The 22,254-nt window shown below is 37.4% G+C and overlaps 1 protein-coding gene across 6 annotated transcripts in view; it reads right to left on the reverse strand.

Moving 5' to 3' along the window:
• Positions 1 to 22,254, reverse strand: part of spef2 (sperm flagellar 2) — a 146,964-nt gene that overhangs the window by 65,071 nt on the left and 59,639 nt on the right. For 5 of the 6 annotated variants that reach the window (XM_051928343.1, XM_051928342.1, XM_051928341.1 and 2 more), the window contains exons 16-21: positions 20,742 to 20,995; positions 20,365 to 20,467; positions 16,432 to 16,589; positions 15,807 to 15,929; positions 10,315 to 10,434; positions 5,714 to 5,850 (exon numbers count right to left, since the gene is read on the reverse strand). In XM_051928343.1, coding sequence (XP_051784303.1) covers positions 5,714 to 5,850; positions 10,315 to 10,434; positions 15,807 to 15,929; positions 16,432 to 16,589; positions 20,365 to 20,467; positions 20,742 to 20,995 — 895 coding nt within the window. Of the gene's footprint in view, positions 1 to 5,713; positions 5,851 to 10,314; positions 10,435 to 15,806; positions 15,930 to 16,428; positions 16,590 to 20,364; positions 20,468 to 20,741; positions 20,996 to 22,254 lie in introns of those variants that run through there. The other variant, XR_007935141.1, reaches the window with a different exon arrangement.

Raw genomic sequence — 22,254 nt, forward strand, 5'->3', positions numbered from 1 at the left:
AAGTTCATTAACCACTTCACTCTCAAACATTTATCAGACCAGTTCTATAACAATTTGGAGAGCCTTTCACTAAATTTTGGTAAGAAAATGCCCTGTTTAAAAAAGTGCACAGCCTCACCACTCTTGAATTCAGTATGTCAATGTTCAATTTATAATACAGCTGTAGCCTCTGAGTTATGAACCTCTCATTCAACAGACACCTCTTGAGGAAGTTAGGAGGCAGCCTGGAATATTGCATGTAGGAGCAGAATCAGAAAGGCAAGAACACTAAACATGCAGTTACAACAAGAAGACATAGAATATTACAACATTAGAAAAATTTTGATGAGAACAGGTCATTCAGCCCAACATAGCTTGCAAATCCTATCTACTTAATTCCTTCAAAATAGCATCGAAAGTCCTTAAAGTCCTCTGGTCTACCACACTACTTGGAAACTTATTCCATGTGTCTGTGATTCTCTTTGTAAAGAAAAATTCTCACACATTTGTGTGAAATATACCCTTAATACCAACTGTATCCCTGTGTTCTTGTTGACCTTTTTTTAAAGTAATGGTTTCGATCCATTGTACTAATTCCTATTATAATTTGATACACTTAAATCATGTTATCTCTTAATCTCTTGTTTATTTAACCTTAAAAAGTTCAACTCTTTTAATCTTTCTTCATAATTCATCCCCTGAAGTGCAGAAATCAGCCAAGTCGCTCTCCTCTGGACTATTCTAGCATTGCTATTTTTTGTACCCTGGAAATTAAACTACATGCAGTACTCCAGATGAGGCCTCACCAGTGCATTATAAAGCCTGAGCATAACCTCCTTGGACTTGTAGTCTATGCATCATGGCATATAACCTGACATTCTGTTAGCCTTCTTAATGGCTTGTGAGCATTTTCTGGTCAGCTGATAGTGATGAGTTCGCTACTAAATCCTTGTCATAAGGTGTACTTTCAGTTTTCAGACCTCCCATTGTGTTTTAAATCTAACATTTTAACTTCCTATATGTAATAATTAAAATTTAATTACATTCAGTTTCATCTGCTCAAGCCTGTATGCTGTCTAAATCCCTCTGTAATGTTTCAATGTATCCGAGATTGTTTGGCAATCCACCTAACTTGGTATCATTTGCAAATTTAACAGGCTTGTTGTTTATATTCCTATCCAGATTATTTAGATAGATAAAGAGACAACTTTATTTGTCCTCAGGGAGAAATCTGGCTTTTTATGAATATTTAAAATAGCAATGGTCCCAGGACTGACCCCTGAGAGATTCCACTCTAAACATTACCCAATCCGAGAACTGGGTAAAGTGTGTTTAATCTTTTTTTTTGTGTGTGTATTTTAGTGTAAAACACTCTAATAATGGACAGAGCATCCAATTATCAAAACTCCATTAAATCATTACGTTGTGATGGACGGCAGACGTTTCAGCTTGGCCTGGACATCCCTCATCAGAGGAAAGGAAGAAAAGCAGCATGTTCAGGACACTATATCCCCCGGGACGCTAGATGTCAGCTCCCCTGGACGGAAATGGTTCCTTGGATTCCTGCAGGGCAGCATAGGACATGGAGTCCGTCTCTTCAGCCCTGTTGGGTGCCGTGGGTGCTGCCAGGGGGAGCTCACCAAGAACCCGGGAACTATTACGGTTACGTCAACCCGGAAGTACTTCGGGGTCACATGGATGGAAGCCCGCAGTACTTCTGGGATACTTGAAGAAGGCATTTGACCCGGAGAAGGAATACTTCCAGGTCATGGACTTTAAAAGGACTCTGGGAAACCCCAGCAGATTGAGCCAGAATTGGGAGGGTGTGTAACGGAGCTGCTGGGAGTTGGAGGAGTGTGATTATTGATTATTATTGATTTGTATTATTGATTGGAGAATTGTGGAGAGTGCGGTGCTTTGTGCACTTTATTTAAGAATATTAAAGATATTATTCTTGGTGATTTTAAACGTGTGTCCTGGACATCTGTCTGGTGGGTTCAAGGGGCGCTATATAGAGCGCTTTATTCCACAACGTATAATAAAAAATCAGTCAGAAGATTCAAATCTAGTTCCAAAAATACAATTCCACCATTACATTTACTTGGTAAAAATGTAAAATTAACCTTATGCTGGATTTACAGTGAGTGGCCACTTTATTAGATACACAGAATGGCTAAATGTTCTAAAACATGGATTTAATAGGGTGTGGCAGCAGGATGCCAATCCAATATGCTGTATATTTTTGAATTTGATGATAGCAGAATCATGCTCTGAATAGTTTGCTACCTCTCATGCCACATTTGCTCAGTACGATTTATATTTCTTAATATAAAGATCATTGTATTTAGGTGAATAAACCAAAATATTCCTGGAAGTATGCCAAGGCCATCCTAGTCTTATGGTACTAAGTATGATCCTTCTAAAAAAGCCCATTTACTCCCCTACTATAGTGCCACCATAAGCCTACATTCAGCTGAACATATCTGTGGGTTTGTAGAGACTTCTGAATTTTCCGTTCCTCTGATCAGCATGACACAAACTCATCAGACTAAGCAATTTTTTCATTGTCAGGAGTAAAATCCTGCTGTATCACTGGCTAACATACATAAATACAGTAAGTTGTATATATTAATATGCCTCTTTTGACATCAGAGTTATTCTCAGTTGTTGTTGGCTTATTTCAGACTGCACACTTGACTTTGGATGGATGTTTTTTGCATAGTAGTCTAATTTTAATTCACATGCTGAACTGCAATATGTGTGAAACCCCTCACAAGGATGCTGACTCAGATTCAGAAATGTTAGTGTATTAAGTGCCTACCACCAGATTGTGTATAAACCCACTTCAGTCTTGACCATTTGATGCGGTTGGTTTGTGCAACATTGTTGATAGGTGACATTGTCACTGAACGAACAATTAATTATGTGCAAGGCCAAGTGAGCCCAATAAACTAGCCCCAAGGTTTATATTTACAGTACAGAGTGTTCATGAAAGAATGGACTTATTTCAAAATGTCTCAACTCAATAAATACCAAACAAATAGCTGTAATTTCTTCAAGGAAAAGTAGAAAAAAGGTTTTCACTTTCATGTACGTAAATGGAAGCTTTATGATGGGTCAAAAATCCGCTCTTGATTTAAGTTCTATGACGTTCAAAACAAAAGTTGATGGTGTCTGTTTGTGTATGGAAACCTATGTACAACAATCATTTCCAAAAAAAACGACTGATCTTTTTAAAAACATTGCATTGTGTTTGTCTTGTTATAGGTTCCAACCTTATTATTAATCCCATTATCCTTCAAAAATAGTTTGATCTATGTGCAATGATAACTGACATAGAAATGACTTAATTTAACTAATATTTTTGCAGTCTGATTGATTTATTTACAAGACCAGGCCTATTGATTTGCAAAATTTTTCCACAGGTAGCTTTTGAGATACATAATTTATTTAAATGTATAAGTATGAAAACATATACACATACACTCACACACTCGAAAAAAATTTTTAAGTGAAGATAGCAAATGTGGATGATGAAGAGAAAGAAATGAACACACATGTGCACCCTAATTAGATAAATAAATATACATACACACGTTATGGTCTAGCACATATCAGAATGACTAAAAAGGAAGAATATTAAAATGAAAGAAAACTTCTCACTTGACAGTTACAGTCGCAGTGAAGACATTATGCAGGAATATTTGCTGTTGGTCTAAAACAGTCTCAGTAACATTTCTTGGCACACTTCTGTTGAATAATTCATTGGCTGAAAGTACTCAGCATAAGTGTGTCAGAGAGAAGATGTGCAGAATTTTTCATAATGGCACTCATTTTTTTTAATTCTCTCCTTCACTACTACTCTCCTCTGCAGGGGTCCAGAATACATCTTATTACTCAGCTTGCCCTTTTTATTTAGCTTGTTGATTTGGTGGGCCTCTCTGGAAGTGATGTTACCAGCCCAGCACACCATAGCATAGAAAATCATACTGGCCATTACAGAGTTATAGAAAACGTGAAGGATGTCACTACCCACATTAAAAAAGCAGTCTTTTAAGAGAAAGGAAGCTGCTTGTGGAATAGCGAGTAAAGTTCATGGAGAAGCATGATATTAAATAAATAAAGTAGCACTCCGGCTACGGAGCGGTGTAGGTGCAAGTGGCAGAGTAGCTCCGGAGTGTTGATGAGGTAATCAACTGATTATGCATTCTGGTGTAGATTGTCACACACGTGCACATGGGAGGCAGCTAAAGGGCTTGAGTAAGGGCAGTTCCGAGTTATACCGGGATGACTGACTCTTTTTCTCCCTTTCCTGTAGACCATTCATGGGAGATTCAACCTGGCCCTCTTGACATCACTTCCGGGACCGAGCCTACGGAAGGAGACCTTGCTGGCTCCGGCCCCTGTGATGTCACATCCGGGCTCAAACCAATGGCTGAAGACCTTCATGAGCCAGACCCCTATGATCTCACTTCCTGTCTTCCCCTTTAAAAGCCTCCACCTTTTCCCTATTTCCTCAGTTCTATTTTGAACTCGGTTGTGTGCACATCAGTGCTGTAATGACTTACTCAACTTTTCAGCCAGGAAATCAATTATACGGGTGGCTGCCCCAAACCTTTCCATGACTTCGAGTCGAGTTTGTGACAAGATGCATGCAGTTCGGTCAATTGCCTCATTAGCATTCTGGGGTCTGTAATCAGCACCACTGTACCTGCATCCCTAATAGTATAAAAGGAGTCCAAGTAGGAAACAGGGGAGAAGAACAATGAGGTGAGAGAAATGGTGAGATCAGAGGTTAAAAAAGAATGTGAAAGCAAAGGAGAAGGCAGGACCAGAGAGAAGCTAGAGTGAATAAAGGTAGGAAGTTGGGGAATTAAGTCCCCAGAAGTGTGATCAATTCTCAGACTGGGGTTGAAGGGTCACTCTTGCTAAGAAGTGACCAGTGCTGTAAGTGTGCTCCCATCAGAGAAGCCTGAGGGACTGCGATTTGCAGGAGCAAGGCTTGGCGCGGCACCTGGCAGACATAAAAACACTGGCAGTGAAGACCTGAGGCAGAATTCTAAAGTGGCTGAATTTGCCTGTCGGGAGACATCTCCTCAACCTGAGGAGACCTATAGCGGTGACCTGAGGAGTTGTCAGTTTTTAGATGGAAGCACTATGGCTCAGGGTTTTTTAAAGGACAGATTCTGCTGTGAGATTTTATTCTAATTTTTATGGATCTATTTATAGTTTTGCTTTTAACCTTCACTTATCACATGTTTTTATTGGATCATTAATTTATTTATAGAAGAATTTGCACTGCACTATTTTGTATATTGTATTGTAAAATCTTCCGTTGAGTGATTTCTTGCAGTCTTACTAAAGTGAAATTTACATGGAAGTACTGCATGGACCATTCCAAACGTATTTTCTTATATTTTATCTTAGCAAATGCAGCTCATCAACATACCTTTATCTTTGTATGTAGAGTGGAAGTAACAACAAAAAGTCCAGATCAAAGACCACTACAGGTTTAGATATTATAAAAAGAGCTACATGCTGTATGTCAAAAAATTTTTTTGACATGAAAAATCTATGAGAAAAAAACCCAGTATTGATGCAGTAGTCATCAGAGTATTGATTATTAGCAAGACTTAGAAACAGCTTAGAAACATTGCTTTAATGTTTACAAATTAGTTTCCACCTTGCTTCATGCTGTACCGGATAATAAACTGTATAAAAATATCTTACGTACTGTTGGAAGTGATTCACCTACAAATTCCCAATCATCTGCACCAGGTTTGGGAGAGGGTAGCTCAGTAGGTACTGGTTCAGATGGTTCTTCTGTGACTGGAGTCTCAGACTTTTTTCCAGATTTCCCTTTTGCTGAGCCTTTAGTAGAAATTCAGAAAAAATATTTACAACAAAGAAAAACAATTCTATGCTATATTATTACTGAGACATCAAAGTTTGGATTGTGGAGGAGAGTTTAATTCATATTATAGAACAAAGAAGTAAGAATAAGTAATGTGTTTTACAGTATCTGAAGGCGAGTACCAATACATGGAACAAAGAAACTATTCAAAGAATATCCTAAAAATTCTAACAGTAGTGGGATTATGCTGTTATGCTGGAAAAATGCTAAAGGACTTCATAAAACCCGCTTCATTGGACTAGCATCATCAATCTATATATCATCACATCTGGAACTTAGTCAAATAGTCAGAAGTTGCAATTATGAACAGAAACTTTGTGAATCTGGGACAAACTAATGAGTAATGCAGCTGAAAAGGAAACTGGTTAATATAATCATTCTGTTTTGTTTGCTGATTTCTTAGATGTTAGTGAATTTATGCATGATACCTCCAGAGGACTGGATGTGAAGACCCCCAAAATAAGACTTCTGCCTCACTCATGCACCAATTCTTACCTGTTCAATCCTATTTAAGAATAGCCATGGTCTTGACATATACTTTGGAAAAAAAATGTAAATGTAAAAGTATGTACTGTACAATGGCTAAAGGTCAAGCAAAACAACAATTTCCCCTCAGGTTAACAAAGTATATTGAATCAAATAAAAAAAAATGATATTGAAAGAGGTTACTGATCCTGCCCATACATATAGGAGCCAACATCCATACCACATGAACTTCGGAGCAGGTCATTGACCTGAAGATAAGCATGTTCAGGCCTGGCCAGTACTTGGATGGGAGACAATCTAGGAAAAGCTTGGGTCGTTGCTGGAAGAGATCATGGCGAGGACAGCAGGGGGCACTTACCCTGTGGTCTGAATGTGGATCTCAATACCCCAGTGCAGTGATGGGGGCACTGTGCTTTAAAAATGCTGCCATCCTTTGGATGAGATGTAGGTCCTGACTCTCTGTGGTCATAAAATATTCCTGGGAATCCTTCGGAAAGATTAGGGTGTATCCCGATGTCCAGGCTAAATTGCCCTCCATGGCCCCCCAAATCATCTCCTGTCTCTAATTGGCTGTCTCTCTTACCACTTTACCACCTAATAGCTCACGTGTGGGGAGTATATGCAAGAGACTGGGCGCCTGAATCAAGTGGTTGGGTTGCTCCGATTGACTGGCAGGTTGGTTTATGAGGATTGTGTTACATTTATACCTATGTGCATAATTCTTTTTATCTTTTATTGTTTTTAATGCTCCATACTTGCATGGATGCTACCACAGCATCCACAAGTTCACTCATGATGCACAGTATTTCCTGTAGTTACAGCGATCCCGTGTCAAATTACATTCATACATCAAGTAAAATGCACCAGGGTTTGTTTGGCACCGCACCAACACCGCCCTTTCCAAATGGTCTTGGTACCGTTTTTTTGTTAACTAAATGAATTGGTCTTTCAGGGAAAACACATCACAGATTGAAAAAAATGCACCAAATGGACTAGGTGTGAAAACATCCTAAAATATGTTTAAAATGTGCCAAAATGTGATTAACGGGCCTTCTCTATTTATAATTCTAGCTTTAAGGTAAGGTAGCTACAGTATTTCAGATCAGGAAGACAACATTTTTGAAATAAGGAAGACAGAAGTTTCAAGGCAGTGAAGAGAAAAGTTTCAAAGTATGGTAGTAATAGTCAGGAGAGACGTTAATTAGCACATGCAAGTAAAAATTTCACTGTACTCTTTAAATGTGACAATATTGACACTACAAACCTATTAGTTGACCAAACAAACTCCGTGGACAGTCTTTTTATTTATTAAAATTCTTATGTTCTTATGTCAGCTGCGACTGTACTGTAACATTACATAATAAGGACCTCATTAGTCAGAAGGTTTGGTCTGTGGTTACATAGCAATTATGAAATTTAAGAGTTAGTTAACTGAGAGAAAAAAGATTTGAAAGTAAAATGTGAGGTAAAAGTCATAAACAGTAAGACAAGATAGGTTAAGAAAAAGCAGGACAGCCAAGGGAGGAAATGAAAGTAGATAAACGTTTACAACAACTCAGTTCTGATTAAAAATATTTCTTAACTGACAGGACAGAGATTAACAAGAAAGAAAGTATAGATCAATACTTTTTAAGATGGGCTATATTGTATAGTATCAGACACTTTCAGCACTATTCAGGCAGAACAGAAAGTAGAGTGGGCATGAACAGAGGGGGAGGATGAGGAGGAAACAGCATTGGCCACAAAATCCACAGGAAGCTAAGCAAAGCAATCAGAAGAGGGAAGGGAGGAAAGAAAGGAAGCAGTAAAGACAATAGGCCATTGAGATGAAAGATTACATTGAAAAGTGACATGAAAGAAAAGTAAAAAAGAAAAGAACTATGTAATGACAGACAAAGAGGGAAAAGAGAGAAAAAAAATAATAACATTTATTTTTTGAACTGAGAGCAACTACAATGACTCTGCTCTGACCTTCTCCAACTCCTTGACTATTGGTCTCGTTACCATGACATTCATACCAGTTGACAAAATTATATTTTGATTAGGTTGAGAAACATCCATATGAAAGTTTAACTAACATATTTGACATATTAATGTGGCTACAATTACTTGATATAACATTACATCCTCAAAAGTGTTAAATCCAATCTAGTGCCTCAAAGGGCCGGAACCTGCTGGGTGGGATTCAGTACAGGACTCACAAGCACAGCATCTTACAGAGGCACTCACAAAGAGCCAACTTAGAATCAATAATAACACAAATATCTTTTAGGATGTTGTTAGGAAACCAGAATACCTGGAGGAAGACCCATGCAGACAGAGAAGGGTTGTGCAGACTCCACAGAGACAGTCATTTGACATAGTATTCTAATCTAGGACTGTGGATCTGTATGACAGCAGCAATAACATGTGCACCAACACCAGGGCCGGATTTATATGAAAAGAGGCCCTAGGCTATTCCACTTATGAGGCCCTTTCACCTTCCATTTTTAAGTTTGTAAATTACATGAGAGATAATAAAATACATCATTACTGTGATTAACCAATACATTTTTATGTTTGTTTATTAGTCATATGCGTAGAATTTCTCCTTATTTTCGGTTCAGTGTTTTAGTGTTCACTGTTTTTAGAATAGTGTAATTTTAATTTTGCTAACAATTTGAATGTAGGCCCCTCTTGATCTTGAGGCCCTAGGCTGAAGCCTAATTAGCCTATAGGAAAATCCGGCCCTGACCAACACCGTATCCACTATACTGAAATATCACGGAAAATGATATAGGTCATTATAGGTTTACAGTACAGTACATGTACAGGGCACAGTGAATTTCTTACTTGTGGGTGCTAATCAACATGCAGTTTGCCACCATGAATACTGAGCATAACAACCTTACTTTGAAATTTCTTCTTTACCTGAAAAATATCAGAACATGTTTGTTATAGAGTAAATGTGTTTCCTGCAAATACTAGTAGCTGACTTGGAAAAAAAGTCCATGTCATTAACAGATGATATAGCTTCTGAAATACTACAAATATAGCTGTTTCTGAAAATGTGCCAGAAGGGTTGGAAAATTAACTTGGACAGTGCTTAAAATAAGAGATTCAGACAAAAAAATTATGAAAATTTTTATGACTACTGTATAAAATAAACACACTGCAGCTCCATTTAAAGTTGAGTGGTAAATTACATAACTTCAGTTGCTGATCTAGTCACCAGAGGAAGTCACATTATAAGACTGGAAATTGTAGGGGATGACAAATCACCCAACTGTATGACAACTTTTTCAGCATAGTTTCACATTTCCAAAGTATTATGAGTGCGCTCCTTTTACTAACAGCCAATATTGTCCCAGCTACAAGAACCAATGCCAGTGCCAATGAGATGACATTACAGGTATGGCAAGCTCAGCCTAAGTCTCATCCCTTTTTTTCTTCCTTTCTGTTGTGGTATGTAAAACCTGAGACATCAGACAGATGAGTCTTTCTTCTGTTAGTGAGGTCCAAAACACCCACATTCCCTGTAGCTTCATTATATGCATTGCTCTTCTGGGTGAGTACTCATTGGTTGTCAGGCCTCGCACACACACTTAAGACAAAATCACATTTTAGTAGTTTTAATGTGGTTTATGATTACAAATATTAATTGTTTCTGTGACATATGTGATTTGATTTTATTCCCAGATGAAAAGACTTTTTAAATCCCGTAATACTGAAATTTATGTTTGATTGTCATATTATACAACTTCTATAATGCATAGATTTGAAACAAATTACACTTAAAAACTTAGGTTTTTGAAGTGATTACTAGTATCAGTACATTAATAAATGTAATTTATCATAACAATCAAATTAAACTCTGTACCAAAAATTTGTTACACTGGAATACAAAAATAACCATAAATTAGAAAAAATACATTATGCATTATTATAGGACTTACCTTCATCAGCAGACCCTGCTTTTGAGCCTTTTTTGGCAGAACCTTTTCCTTTTGGAGTTTCAGATTTTTCAGCCTTTTTCCCCTTTTTATCCTTGGGTGAAGTGGGAGGGCTTTGTCCTCCTAAAATATATAGAGATTGTTTATTTAGCAGTTTATTCTTTTTATCTGTATTTCTTGACACTATTTTACCCACTTTTGTACCTCAGTAGGTTACAAATCTCTAAACAATTACTTATACAAATTATAACTTTGCAATATCATGCCATGAGATAAGCTTCAAGTAGATACTTAGAATGCCTCAAATATGTAATTCATTGTAATCCATTCAATGATTCATACAGAAAATCATTTCAGGGTTAAATGGAGCCAGCGCCTAACCTGGAAGCACTTGGCACAGGAATCTACCCTGAGTGAAATGTCTGTTCAACACAGGCTACAGATACACACAAACATGCATTTACTGGTACCAGGATACTTTAGAATTACAAATAAACTAAGCCTATATGTCTCTGAGGCAGGGGAAAAATCCAGATACCACGAGAAAGCCCACAAAGACAAAGGAAGAATGTGCAAACTACATATTGACAGTGTCCTTGGAGGCAACTGAACCCAAGTCCCACGCTGGAGAACATTAACATTCATTTATGGTTATATTTGTCCGTGTGGTACTGATTGTTCTTATGAGCCTATAAAAGGTTTTTTGCTTTGAAAGTTCTAGGTAAACTATGAACCTGAAAAGGCATATGCAAGTCAGAATGATTACAGCATATAGAATACATCATACAAACAAAGCATTTTATTCTTTCTCTCTTCTTGTGTGGGTAGATTAAAAAGCTAGGTGTCAGACTGGGGCCTTGTCTCTGTCTTTGGGGAAATAAAAAAGGGAGTCTGGCTAGAGCTCTTTGCTGTAGAATTGTGCCTTCCTGTTGCCTCTGCAAAAGCCTCAAGTTTATGTGTTCCCACTTCTAGTGCCTTGTGTTTTTTTTATTTTATTTTTTTACTTTTTGTTTTTCTTTTTGAATTCTGCCTTTAAATGTTTTTTTTTTATTTGTTTTACCTTATATTAATGGAACACTCCTATTTCTGTTGTTGCAGCACAGCTTTCTCTTCATGGAAGCTGAGGTTTAGGGCTTGTCCTAAGCAGGTGACAACGTCTGGAAGGGGTTTGGAAAACACAGACAGGCAGTGCACAGCTTATTGCACTGGACTACAAAGATTCTGGGTGTATCTAATGAATTTTGGGCTGCTTATCATTAAAATTACCTTCAAATGATCCGATCTCATATCATTTTATCTCAATCACCTATTTTTGTGATTTCCTCTCATTCTATAGGTATACATACTGTAGATGCCACATCGGCTGGACAGGCATCCCAGTCAGAAGAGGGGATGGTTCCTTTCCCAGATGGGAAGCTCCTAACAGGTAGACAGGCATCCCAGCCAGGGTGGTGGAGAAGGGGATCAGACCCGGAAGGAAGGACCAGAAGGGATGGACGGACAGCCCACTGGAAAGGAAAGATGTCGCTGGGGGCTTTTTACTCACCCACCAAGCTAGATGGAAGCAGCCCTGGATATCAGTGCCCAGTGGGAAGCCAGAAGGGCTGCTCTGCAAGACTACATTTCCCAGCATATCACTGAATGCCGCAAGAAGGCACTGCAGGGAGACAAGCTCCCTGTTGTAATGGACTTTCACATGACCCGGAAGTGCCTCCATTGGGCAATGGCCCAGGCACTGTAAGTAATCCCGGGTCCTAAATAAAAGGGACCACATTCCTTTACCCAGGCGAGTCATAGCTCGGAGGAAGAAAGGCAACACTCAACTGGAGGAGGGCATTGCGTTGGTAAGATTATTGTGGGGAGAGGAATTTTGTATTGTTGAGAGAGAGAGAGAGAGAGAGAGAGAGATCATTTGTGCTTGTGCTACTTTGAGGTATTCTGAGAAGGAATTTGGGTGAATAAACCATCCTTATTTGAACCCAGGACTGTGTGTGTGTTTATGTTAGGGTTTTGGGGCCGCTGACACCCCTGGTTTCCATCACAATACATAATACACCACCTACAACTAGAACATCTGTAGTGATCTAAAAGTAGCAGCACCGCTCAAGGAATGCCAGGTACAGTTGTTTCTTCTATGAACGGGACAGCCAGGTAAAGAGTCTTATTACATCAAAAGAACTGGATACTCTGTAATCATTTGGCTGCAGAAGATAAAAATGTGGCACATAAAACAGTTGTTGACTCAACAAAGATATTTTTGCCTCTTCTTTATATATAACTTGGACTAATAAAAGAATTACAAAAGTGATGAACAAGGAAGGTGGAAGATTTCAATATTTGAGACAGATATTTCCAAGAATAACTGATGCCAAGATTAAGGAAGGCATTTTTCTTGGTCCACAAATCAGACCCCTCATCAATGATAAGCAGTTCAAAGATCTACTAGCGGGGCTAGAGGAAATTGTGTGGAAGTCATCCAAGGATATTGCTGAGAAATTTCTTTGGCACCTACAGAGCAACAAATTACATCCAGCTTGTTGACAACACAGTTCAAGCTAAATGTTAATTTTCTGCATTCACACTTGGATTTCTTCCCTGCTCATTCTAGTGCAGCAACTGACAAATATGGTGGAAGGTTTCAACAGGACTTTACAATGATGAAAAAGTTGAATCCATTAGTGCTGACCAACTATTGTTGGACACTGAAACAAGAAGCATAAGATGCTGAGTGCAATTGACAATTAGCAGCAAAACAATTTGTACCTCAATTAACTAATACAATGTGTCAGTGTCATTAAGCGATTACACACACTAAACTCAATAAAAATAAATGTATGTTTCACAAATTCCTATGTGATAAAGTCAATCAGAGATTACATTTATGTTGAGCTTGAAGCTGCCTATCATAATCACCAAAAACCTTTCAGGAAGCAAAGCTTTCAAAAAAAAAAAAATGTTGTTCATTGTTGGAGGTGGCCTACATCACTTTTGAATATTGCTATTAAAACACTGGAATTATTAAATAATAAATATGTCATGATCTGAGCTTCTCAGAAACTATTTCATCAGATCATTAAAGTAAATTATTCATAGCAAGTCATATCAATCTTGACGTGGCTTCACATGTGTATTCTAGTCTGTGCACATAATTTGCAGAACCTATTCAGGATGTGGATAATCACACTTACACGCACAGATGTCCTGCATACAAATCTCATACAGAAAGCATTCATTTATGTAACAATTGACAGCTATACTGTATATGCTGAGAATATCCCATTAATGATTTCAGATTTCCTTTCAAGATCACTGATCACAGTAGCTGCCTGATGGTGTTGCATTGAGCAACTTTAAGATCTGAACATTTGGACAATTTTAATGACAGTTTAAATAAAGTTTATTTTATCCCTGTGAAAGAGACATTGGCACTTAAAAGCAGTTAGCAAGGCACAGACCAAACAGCCATGTCAAACTTCATAGGTCTGCTTTACTGGTCATTCAGCCACAATTTCAAAAAACACTTAACACTATGCTGAGAATCTGATTGCTTTTACAAGTGTCTATTGAAACGCTATGTTGAACAAATTGTTATTTTAAGTGGTAGGATTAGAGTAGAATGCATTTTCATGAATTGACTTTTAAAAATTAAGAAAGGTAAACAAAGAATCAATTAACTATATAAATTAACATTATAATAACCCATTTATTCAATTATTTGGTCTTGAGCTGAGCACATAATAATAATAATAATGTTACATTTATTGAGCACCTTTCACAAACACAAGGTCGCTTTACATACAGAGTAAAAAAAAAATTACACAGATGACAAAAGTTTGTAGAAGAGGAAAGTTTTCAGTTGAGATTTAAAAGTGCAGAAACAGGAGCAATCTCAGAAAGACTGGGAAAGAGAGTTCCAGAGTTGAGGTGCTATAGCACTGAAGGACCTGCCTCCCAAGGTGGAGAGTCTGGTGCGTGGGACAGTAAGGAGATTACTGCTCAAGGACCTGAGAGAGCAACAAGGAGTGTAAGGAGCTATTGGCCGAGTGAGGTAGAGGGGGGAAAGGTTATGTAGGGCTTTGAAGATGAGAAGCAGAATCTTGAATTTAATTCTTGATGGAACTGGTAACCAGTGAAGCTGGGAGAGAACAGGGGAGATGTGAGTAAAACGCTTTGTGTGGATGAGGACTCTAGCTGTGGAGTTCTGAATATACTGTAGCTTCTGTATAGATTTTGCAAGGAGGCCGATGAAGAGGGAATTATAGTAATCAATACAAGACATTATGAAACAATGAACCAGAGTTTGAGCATCAGACAAGGACAAAAATGGACATACTAATTGGAGATGGGAATAAATGTGTTCTGATATAATAATCTTGTACTAAACATATTGTAGTGCTACAAGAATGCTTTATTTGGATACATCTGCTTAATTGCCAGCTTGTTCCTGATTTGCTTTGAGAACAGCCTTAAACTTACCAGATCATTAACTCCGGGGGAAATAGGGAACGTGGAGACATTTACCTGGGAGGTGAATTTCTATTCCAAATAACTCATTCTGCCTAACTGAACAGATTCTTGAATAATCTGAATGGTGGCCAATTTTAAATACACCCACAACACTATTCTCCGTGAAAACCCCAGCACGGTTACTGATCCTGATACAACCACACTATGCCAAGTTCTGTTATGCATTATCTTGCTGCACTAAAATTCAATAGAAATCTTGTCTTGCACAGTCCTTAAGTGGGAACAGTGTACCTACTAAAGTGGCCATGTAGCCTGCAGAGGAGACAGCCAGATGTGTAACACAGGTGCAGTACTGAAGTGTAAAAAACAAAGTGTAGAAAAGTCTATTATTTGAGATGATTACCGATTTAATTGCAGACAAATACCACATCAAAATTCAGGTTTGCTTCTGGGAGTTTAAAAATGGCAAAGCATACAACTGAAATGTAACATTCAGGCTGGTTACTCCTTTTACATCACAACTTTCTCATAAGTGCTCTCATTCTCAACCATGTGCAATATGTTATTTTAATGGTAAAAATATGGTAACTAATACATCTGAGATTTTACCTAATCCATATAAATCTTTTTGACTTTCATTCTCATCATATGCACATTGAATATGTAAGCAGAATGAATGGACAAGTCAACTTGCAAAACATTTTTAAAGTAATTTGAAGTGTACTGCAGTCAGGCACTTGAGAATTCTATCATCAAGAGTATCAATTTTGGCCTCACAAATTACCAAGAAGAAATAATGCTTGACAATGAGTTCTTCGGAAATTGAATGTAGCAGCTGTTTTTGGACAAAAATGTTAAGGGTATGGTGTCTGCTAATTATTAAAAATATTTGGCTACAATAAGAGCAAGTAAAATAAATGGCATGTAATATTCTTCATGGATCACATCAGATTTGTTTTTTATGCCATTGAATACTGTATTTATTGCATTTTTCTACCCAGCTAATTAGTTGAATTATTATTACTGACCTTTTGAAGATTTGGAATCAGGTGTTGGAGTTGTTGAAGGCAGTGCCTCTGGTGTAGGTTCTGGAGTGGGGACATCCTTTAAATCTTTTTCTATATTTGCCTCCTCAACAACAGGTTGCTTCTCTAAAAATATTAAAAAAAAAAAAATTAAAACCATCATCAGGTTGCTACGTCATATAAAATATTACTTAAGTCCCTTAATTGATTCCCCTAAACCACTTAATTCAATTTAGGAGCTTGGGAAACTGATGCCTATTCAGGTAGCACTGAGCACAAGGTGGGAATCAACCATAGAAGGGTATCAGCTCATCACAGGGCACACACATCACTCTAATTTAGTGTCACCTGATGTCATCTATTTAATTGAGAATCACTACTTAATATATGGATAGTTTTGGAATGTGGGAGAAACAAGAGTATACCATCTTAAAAAATGGTAACAACCCTGAGAAATTGTGCAGACTCTTTACAAACAGTAAGTTGGTGGGATTTGAACTCCATCTCTTTGAGGTCTGAGACAGCAGTGGTAGCCATTGGGCAATTGTGTCATCCTCACACACAGTATAATATGGTGCATAGTCTTTAAAGAATAACATCTAGATGCAGTGCTGAGATTTATAACTACCTTTTTCTTTTTTTTGTTTCATTGCTTCATATAATAGAGATTCTACATCTCTGTAAACAGTATCTTTATCTTCCTCTGCATTTATCCTCATCACAACATGTTTCCATGATATAAGCCATTTTTCCAGCTTGGTCCATGTGTCTTGGAAACCTGTAATCCTATCAGGCAAGAAAGGATAATTAATATGTAAAAGGTATTCAACAAATAATCTGCAGATAATTTTATAAAGATTGGCTTAAAAGAAGCGGAATGATTTTAAATTCTTTCTTATTTTCCTTTAATACAATTAAAAATGCTGCTGTTTCTAAAATAAATATGGTCTTTAACACATTATTAATTTATAATGTAATTGAAATAAACACACAAAAGACTTTAAATGTGCAATTTAATGTTTCCAAATTTAAAATTAGGTTGTGTATAGTGTAGCTTGTCTAACTGTTCATGTTACAACCTGTCATTTATTTTACATTTAAAAAAATTAGAAAATAAGTCAACTGGAGTCAACTTATAAAAAATTACTAAATAAGTTTAATGCCCATTTTATCAAGGAAGACATTAATTAGGATTAATTTAATTTAATACACAACTTAAAAGAATATTTTTGGAAATGCATGTGATTCCTAATATATATATATTATATATATTAACCCCTTTTAATCAATTTAATCAATGTTAGATGCGTGGGGTGAAGAAACAAGACAATTCTGATTTTTGATATAGAGCTGATATTTATTATTCTGCTTATACAGACATCCTTTATTCTTGTGGGGGTTAGGTTAACTGAGACCCACCATTAAAAAAGGAAAAACTGCTCAGTTTCTCCAGAAAATTAAACTTTAAATGTATCAGACACTGTGGAACAGTTGTTAAGTTTGTCCTTCACTCTATAAACATATTTAATAAATACTTTACTAATTAAGAGGTAAAATTAAACACAATAATTAAAGCATGCCTTAGGCATACTTAATAAAGGTCTATTTTAGCCAGCTGCCATATCACATATCCCTTCTGACCAGGTAGATGGTGGCCTGAAGCTAAGCTTTGGGCCCAGCCAGTACAGTAGAACCCTCGTATCCTAACTGTCTGCTACCAGATTATTATCCTGACAGATTTTCTAAACTGCCACTTAAAGGAAACACATTTCTACAGCTTGCAAGTACATCTTTTGTTTAGAGGTAAGTGCCCAATGCCCATATTTATCAAGTGTCTCAAGATTGGGAGAACAGTCCTAACTGGCTTAAAAATCTCAGAGTGACACTACTTGGGGCTACTCTTAGGAGTAGGAGTAATAGCATTTTATCAGTTTTCACAATTCAGGAAACTACTAACTTCACCAGTATTTAGGAGAGCTTGTGAGCATCCTAACTCACTATGAGTTGTCAGAAGATGGTGTTCAGACAAAAAATTGGCACACATATTCTGGGAAAGGCAGAATGTTTTGGAAACGCTGGATAATAATGCACTCATAAAAAGATATTGAGTTGACAGAGATGTACCCTAAGTTCTTGTCTATAAGCCGCGGCTTATCTAAGGAAAAAAGTTGTGAAAATGAAAAAATAGAATATCGGTTTATACATAAATCCGGCTTATACAGTAATCCCTCCTCCATCGCGGGGGTTGCGTTCCAGAGCCACCCGCGAAATAAGAAAATCCGCGAAGTAGAAACCATATGTTTATATGGTTATTTTTATATTGTCATGCTTGGGTCACAGATTTGCGCAGAAACACAGGAGGTTGTAGAGAGACAGGAACGTTATTCAAACACTGCAAACAAACATTTGTCTCTTTTTCAAAAGTTTAAACTGTGCTCCATGACAAGACAGAGATGACAGTTCCGTCTCACAATTAAAAGAATGCAAACATATCTTCCTCTTCAAAGGAGTGAAGCAAACAAATTAATATGTCTGTTTGGCTTTTAAGTATGCGAAGCACCGCGGCACAAAGCTGTTGAAGGCGGCAGCTCACACCCCCTCCGTCAGGAGCAGGAAGAGAGAGAGAGACAGAGACAGTTTGTTTTTCAGTCAAAAATCAATACGTGCCCTTCGAGCTTTTAAGTATGCGAAGCACTGTGCAGCATGTCTTTTCAGGAATCAGCTTTACAAAAGATAGCAACGTGAAGATAATCTTTCAGCATTTTTAGACGAGCGTCCGTATCGTCTAGGTGTGCAAACAGCCCCCCTGCTCAATCCCCATACGTCAGGATCACAGATAGTCAGCGCAAGAGTGAGAGAAAAGTAAGCAATAGCTTCTCAGCCATCTGCCAATAGCGTCCCTTGTATGAAATCAACTGGGCAAACCAACTGAGGAAGCATGTACCAGAAATTAAAAGACCCATTGTCCGCAGAAATCCGCGAACCAGCAAAAAATCCGCGATATATATTTAAATATGCTTACATATAAAATCACAATTTAAATGACCGCTACGCGCGCGTGTTGACTCGGCGACGCCCAGAGCAGAAAGAACGCGCTCCGGCCGCTCCAACCGCGCCATGCGGGGAGTGAGAGAGACGCCAATATCTCACACTCTCTCCCCCCTTAAAGAAATTAAATGGGTGCGAGTGAGACCACTGACCTCCCTCCCTTCTATTAGTTATAGGTTATAGTACGTTCGGCTTATCCATGAGTCCGGCTTATCTATGATACGATTTTATTTTAAAAATTCGGATGATTTTTGGTCTCCGGCTTATACATGAGTCCGGCTTATAGACAAGAACCTAGGGTAATAATATTCGTAACAAATCTTGAATACTCCAGCTACATAAAGAAGCCATGCACTGTCAGCCAAAATGAAAATGTTGGTAATATTTTGTTTTTTGGCCACAAAGCAAAGGCATCTTTGCAATAGCAATGATTTAAGTATGCCCTGCGGTGGGCTGGCGCCCTGCCCGGGGTTTGTTTCCTGCCTTGCGCCATGTGTTGGCTGGGATTGGCTCCAGCAGACCCCCATGACCCTGTAGTTAGGATATAGCGGGTTGGATATTGGATGGACGGATGGATGGATGATTGAAGTATGTCATAACCAGTCATTTCTCAAATTATGCACTAAACTTTGAAGCAATGCGCGGATGCTTGAATCTCTCCACTACTCCACATAAGGTAATGTTAGAGCAAGCTACATTCATGCACATTGCCGGGAATATTGCCCCAAGTGTGGATAATTATGCATATCTGAATCACAAGCAGTATCACAATATTAACACACATGGTCATGAATTCAAACTGTATTGTAACGACCACCGAAATGGAAAGACTGAGGCACAAACCAAAGAAGCCTGATAATGGGCATGTTTATTTTACAATGAATGATTCACAGCCATACTTTAAGAAGAATCATCTTTCCTTATGGACATGGGAAATTCCTCATACACTAACAGTTACTGAAACAAGCCACAGCTATTTTGGCATTGTTTCTGAAGATGTGTTTAATCTTCCAGTGCTTCTCTTCATGGCCCCCATATCTTATTCCAGGATCTATTTATCCAATTTCCTGGGAGTCTCCACCTGCCTTCTTGAACCTTCCTGATTCAATTATTGTAATGTTAATGTTCCGGGGGTTCTGGGAAATCAGAACTCAGTGTGTAAGTACTGTTAACACACATGCTTAAGAACCTTGTTTCAAAGTTTGATGTGTTGTTGGTTTTGACTTTAGAATATGATCACTGTATTGTTTTTCTCTGAGCTAAAATCATAAATGTTTTTTCTGCAAGGTATTCCAATTTTTCTGCAGCTGATGTGCATTTTTGGATAAAGGAGCAGCAGCATTTGCAATATCTGCTCAGACATACCTACTGGATTAATTTGCCAATTATCTACATATATTTATTCAAAGCAATATTTAATTATTAAATTATGAAAGCTATAATGATACATTTTTTTCATTCACCTCCTTAGCATTAATTAAAGGAAAGAAGGTAATCTGAAAGTATTACTTACTTATGCTGAATTTGTTCTCTTTCAAAGGATGGTATACTTTCTTTGCCAATATTTGACAAATCAATATCTCCCTGCTGATATATTGCAGCTGACTCTTGCTCATCTAAAATAAAAAAAAGATACCAGTAGGTTATCCTCTTATGCCAGTGGTACTTTTAAACTAAAGGAGATAAGCTTTTGCATACGTTTACTTGTACAGGTGAGTGTTACAAAAACAATGATAGATAGATAGATAGATAGATAGATAGATAGATAGATAGATAGATAGATAGATAGATAGATAGATAGATAGATAGATAGATAGATAGATAGATAGATAGATAGATAGATAGATAGATAGATAGATAGATTCTGTAAAGCAAAAAAAACCTTCATACATGTCATGTCCACAGCACGTTTCAGCACCAGCTTGTCTGATGTATCAAATAAGATGACCATGTCAAACATGGGAATAACTATAGGTATGTCTTTGTGAGCTGCTGGGTCAGTCAACAACTGTGACATTTGGTATTTCTGTTTTGGGCCAGGATTATCAGGATCAATTCCTGTAAGTGCCTTCTGAAGGAGTTTTGCTTGATTTATACTTGTTGGAAAACCATCTAAAATCCATCCATATTCTTCAGGAACATGCCTGAAAAAAGAAAAGATAATACTATATATAAGAAAGCAGAATACAAGTTTAACTTTAAAGAAATATTCAAAAATTAAATCAACTAATCATTTCATTCATGCATATATTTAAGAACATACAAAATATTTTCATGAGGAAAGACCATTCAGCCTACCCTCACTCTTGATCCACCTTTCAAGTGAATAGTTGAAGGTCTTCAAAGCATTATATTTCACTGCCTGATAATTTATCCCATACTTTTTATTACTCCCTGTGTGATGAAAAGCTTTCAAATGTTATCGCAGAATTAAGTAAAGCCCATTAATGCCCCTTTGCTCTTGTTCAAAAACTCACTTTAAAGGACAAGTTCGGAATTTTTCAGGTTAAAGCTGATATCTTCACAACCATGGTATATATTAATTTAAATATTGAAAACATTTTAAAAAATAACTAGCACATTTTTGCCTTTTACAACAGAGGTGAAGGGCACTAGAGTCCCATTTTTAATAAAATCCTTAAACATAACCAAAAAACATCCGTTTTCCAAGTCAAAAATGTTATTGAGTAATCTTGAGATTAAAGACATATTACAAAACAGCATATACTTGCTATAAAGGCAAAAAGACAAAACAGGAGACTGGCTCTGTGCTTTACTTCAATGCTAATCTTTCTCTGTGATACCCTTCAGCTGTAAAGGTGTGAATTCACCTTGGAAGGTCTTTGCCAAGCATCAACGTTGACATTTTTGAGTTTTGAATCCCAAATGTGAATTGCTGTCTCATTTCTGCAGACAACTAGGCAATAATAACTAAAACAGTCACAGCTATAATCAATTGTATTCTTTAATTATATGGCAGCTTATTTAATTATTCTGCAAAAATATTGCCTGCTGCCGCTGAATTGATAATGCACATGTGTGCTTCAGTGAGAGAGAATATTGTAATGACCCAGCAAGTGCAAGAGACAGAGGAATGCAATTAGCCATCTTAGGGCGACCGCTGGTTGCTTCTATAGTGGCCGATTCCAATATACCACTCAGGTGTTATGCAGCTCCATGTGCTCTCAGCTGGTTTAATCTTTTGCCCACTCATGCACGCCACTTGGCTTTACCTCACTTCTGCTCTATCACAAACTCTGACAGTTTAATTTTTTTTATCATGCATGTGCTGAACACGCCACGAGAACTGCAATATAAATGTGATTTGGCCCATTTAAAAATCTAAGGCTTTTATTAAAAATACAATGACGTGTAATCAGTTTACTTTAGATTTTAGATTTAT

The sequence above is a fragment of the Erpetoichthys calabaricus genome, chromosome 5 (assembly GCF_900747795.2).
Source record: "Erpetoichthys calabaricus chromosome 5, fErpCal1.3, whole genome shotgun sequence".
Classification (NCBI taxonomy): domain Eukaryota; kingdom Metazoa; phylum Chordata; class Cladistia; order Polypteriformes; family Polypteridae; genus Erpetoichthys; species Erpetoichthys calabaricus.